Raw genomic sequence first — 3932 nt, 5'->3', positions numbered from 1 at the left:
TTCCTGCAACCATACTTCCAACAGCCAACAGTTCTACGCAAGAGCCAAAGTTCACCATTGCAAAGCTACATAAAACCGATAGCTTGGATATGCAGGGGGAAAAACCAGCTACTTTTGAGTTTAGGAAGTATTATTTGCCCTATAATGCTAGACGAGTATTCTTACAGTAGATATGATCATATAAGAGTCCACACACGTTATAAATGTTCAAGCCAAAAACATGTTAGGCCCAAAATTATCCATGTACCCGAAAAGTTGCTGGATTGCAAAGATGCAGACAAGTGTGATTATGCATGCAGGCATTGTCTGACAGAACAAGATGAGGTCAGAATCATTTTTCATAACTTTATAAGAGTAGCCAATCCAATACCTATGTACTTACTACATTCCTGACAAGAGTAAAGATTATCTGCGGGCATTGCACAGTTTGCTGAATCATTTTCCACTTACAACACCAATGCCTGTATTAAACAACGAAAATGCTAAGAGACATCCCTAAGGGCAATGCACGAAAACAAAAAAAAAATCTAGCACGCATGGCAGCTCTTCCTGCAAGTGCCATAGTAGTCTGAACTGCCAATCATAAACACAGGATTCTTGTCGCATTCGCCGGCAGCGGCCCAACTGACACAGTTACCATCTTCATCGGTGCAATCATCATCCTCGGATGCCGGCGAAGGTTTTGATTTATCAATCTTGCTTGCATACATATGTTTTATGGCAAGCCATTTCTCCACTTCAACGACAGGACAGAACTCGTACTGACTGTCCTTGTCGGCGACTCTGTCAGGCCTTGAATTGAACAGCAGAACTGTGTTGCCCTTGACAGGTTTCACTGCATAACCAGCACATTCAGAAGGTGTCCCTTCCTTGGCTTGAGTATCCTTCAGCTGCGCACATATATTATATACAGATTATTATCTCCTTTTCACATTTCAGTCAAGGAAACTACATAACAATGTCAGTGTGACTAGTCATTCTGATAAGGACTTTTTTTTTATGATAAGGACTTCTTTTCACAAGCAAGACTGTGTGATAATGTAATTACCTCAGATCTGGGGAAAACAGTTTCACCACCTTGCTTGATATCAGAAAGATACATCAAAATGGTCACAAGCCTATTGGCACCACTGCTCGATTGAGTTTCTTCCTTGTTAGGGTCACTTTGGTTTGCTCCATACTTCAAAATCTGCATGCTCTCCCCATGCTCTGAGACCACTAAGAATGTCAACAGCCAGACACCTAGCAAGCAAGATTACACAGAATTACAGAAGAGTAATTGCAAGGAACAAGCGATACCTTTTGGAATAAAACTCCATAATGATATCCTATCTTCAATCTTCGAAACAACTATGTCCTTCAAAAGGAGTACAAAACATCAATTTTTAGAAGTAGAACAGTCCAGGGCTTAGTAGTAGTAGACCCTAATTTGATATACCTCAATTTATAAAAGTTTGACATCTACTACTATATATCCAAAAGAATGTGCACTTTCTTCACAGATTGCAATATCAAGAAAAACAATAACTCTGACCTCATTTAGTTACATGTCTGTTTATTCACACAGGTAACACACAGCTAAGCATTAACTTACAGATGATATGGTAGAAGATTGTTAAATAGAGGGATTCAAGGTTTGTTTAATTTTATTTTTCTCTGTCTACATTTTCTGCATGGTTAGCAAAGAGCCAGTCATGAAAATATCATGAAAGCAGTATGTATGCTCACTTTGCTATCAGCCAGGCGAAATATGAGGCCTGCATCAATATTGTTCTGGGAAATATTTGTAGCACCATCATTAACAAGTACAGATGACCCTATCTTACCATGTGCCTGCAAGAATGAAAACATGACCTTCAATAACATGATGCAAGTTGTTTTTTTATAAATAACCTGAATACAAGGACTGAGCTGTGATACGGTTGATGGGAAAATTACCATAGATACTAAGTGGTCACACTCCATGTGAGAGAGAAAACCTTCATACAAGAAGACCCTAAATTAAGGAAAGAAACTTGGGATTTGTCCACATAAAAAGAAGTGAGCATCTGAGTACATACACAACTATAAGAGTATAAGTAGTTAATTACAGAAGATCTTTCATGCGCCACACAATTTTTTTTATAGAAAATGCACCACAAACTCATGGTAACAAATGCTTAACTGCCAGTACAGAAGAAAATCAAATGAGATGTTGTTTATGGTCCAGCAATAAAGGTACACATCATAATGAGGTGACGAGACAAACCTTGGATGCCACGAGAGTCGCTTTGATTTTGAAGGGTCAAAATCAACATGTGAGCTTGGAGTAAATGAACCATTTGTGGAGTTCAGTAATTTTGGTTGCGCAATATCCAGACCAAACCTGAAAAGGGTAATGATTGGATTGCACATTAATATCTTCCATGAGGGAACATCATATAATTGTAATTTACTTTCGGGAACTGGGCGTCGACCAATTGGCTAGAAGCACGTGTGCGGGTGCACGCCCAGCCTACCACCCGCGTTCGAGCCCTGTGCTCCGCAGGGGGTGCCTCATGGTTATTTCTAATTTAAAAAGCCACAAACATTTGGTGCACATTCGAGTAAAAAAGGTAATTTACTTTCTCACTAGAATTGACTTGGCTCTTTCTGTAGCTGATGCTAAATTTGCATTCTACTTCAGTGGCAATTGATAAGACTAAATCGGCAAGCTAAACTGTGTGATCATCAAAGTATTTCACTCAAGCTTCAAGCCAACAAGTAACCTAATGTCAGTTCGATAGAAGCACATGTGCGCGGGTGCACAGCCAGTCCACCACCAGCGTTCGAGCGCTGTGCTTCATAGGGGGTGCCTCATGGCTGTCTCTCAACTGAAAAAAAGGCACAGATATTTGGCGCGAAAGAGGCCACAGGCATTTGCCGCGTGTCCGAGAAAAGTTTGTAATACTTCCTCATTAGAATTGACTTGCCCCTTTCTGTAGCTGATGTTAAACTGGCATCCTACTTGAGTGGTACTCCCTCCGTTCGGAATTACTTGTCTCGGATATGGATGTATCTAGAACTAAAATACATCTAGATACATCCATTTCTGCGACAAGTAATTCCAAACGGAGGGAGTAATTGATAAGACTAAAGTTGATGGTGTATACTGTATCTCCATCCAAGAATTTCACTCAAACTTCAAGCCAACAAACAAACCTAAGTGTCAGTTGACCATCTCACCCATTAACACAACATGGTGAGGACTCTGCTATTGCAGAGGCAAGACTGTGACCAAGACTTCAAATCAATAGGCAGGGTTGGGGGACTTGACTTCATGGGTTGTTGGCCCTGCATTTACTATTGCAGAAACAAAGCTACCCACATCAACTACTGAACAAATCGAACCATAACTCAACAAAGATCCAATCCTAGAAACTGAATCAAAGCGGGCAGACACAGTTGATCCCGAAATAGAAAGACATCCTGGCCTTGTGGGGCCTGGTTACCCAAATCCAACCAGAGATCCTCACAGGCACATCAGATGGATGAAGAGGAAGAGGAGCTTACTTGCGAGAAGAAGCCAGAGCGCAGGGCGGGGCAAGCGCTAGACATGCTGCCACAAGCGCCAGCAGGGCTCCTGCTCCAGATCCCATGCTTCTTCCCCGTCAGCTATGGAGGACCGCAACTCTGCCCCTGGGATCCAGCCCCCTGCAAATGAACAGATCCGCATATCTCTCTCTGTAGTCTGTACTGTAAGCCATTGAGCGAGAAACAGGGGCCCAATGGGCCGTAAAAGCCCACCGAGAGCACAAACAGATGGCGACTCTTAGACACATGGCGACATGCTCTGATAGACTGTAATATGGCTATAGTAATTGCTTGCAACATCCCTGACGCTAGGCTTTGGCTCATGGTGATGATGGACTCATTGAAGGAAGATGACTTCGTTTTGCTGCTGGTGACTTTAT

At 41.9% G+C, this 3932-nt stretch overlaps 1 protein-coding gene across 2 annotated transcripts; it reads right to left on the bottom strand.

Moving 5' to 3' along the window:
- Positions 1-320: 320 nt before the first annotated feature.
- LOC119267383 (probable prolyl 4-hydroxylase 7) lies at positions 321-3680 on the bottom strand. 2 transcript variants are annotated; one of them, XM_037548762.1, is made up of 7 exons: positions 3532-3680; positions 2249-2365; positions 1939-1996; positions 1729-1833; positions 1300-1357; positions 1049-1209; positions 321-890 (listed from the first exon to the last, which is right to left on the bottom strand). In XM_037548762.1, the coding sequence occupies exons 1-7, from the start codon at positions 3615-3617 to the stop codon at positions 528-530; spliced, it is 948 nt and encodes a 315-aa protein (XP_037404659.1). In that variant the 5' UTR covers positions 3618-3680; the 3' UTR covers positions 321-527. The 2 variants fall into 2 exon arrangements, with proteins under 2 accessions (XP_037404659.1, XP_037404660.1); XM_037548763.1 differs by lacking the exon at positions 3532-3680 and having other exon boundaries at positions 1939-1979.
- Between the last annotated feature and the right edge of the window lie 252 nt (positions 3681-3932).

The sequence above is a fragment of the Triticum dicoccoides genome, chromosome 3A, assembly GCF_002162155.2.
Source record: "Triticum dicoccoides isolate Atlit2015 ecotype Zavitan chromosome 3A, WEW_v2.0, whole genome shotgun sequence".
Taxonomy (NCBI): domain Eukaryota; kingdom Viridiplantae; phylum Streptophyta; class Magnoliopsida; order Poales; family Poaceae; genus Triticum; species Triticum dicoccoides.
The sequence above is the reverse complement of the archived record's forward strand: the minus strand, read 5'-3'. Positions and strand labels throughout refer to the sequence as shown.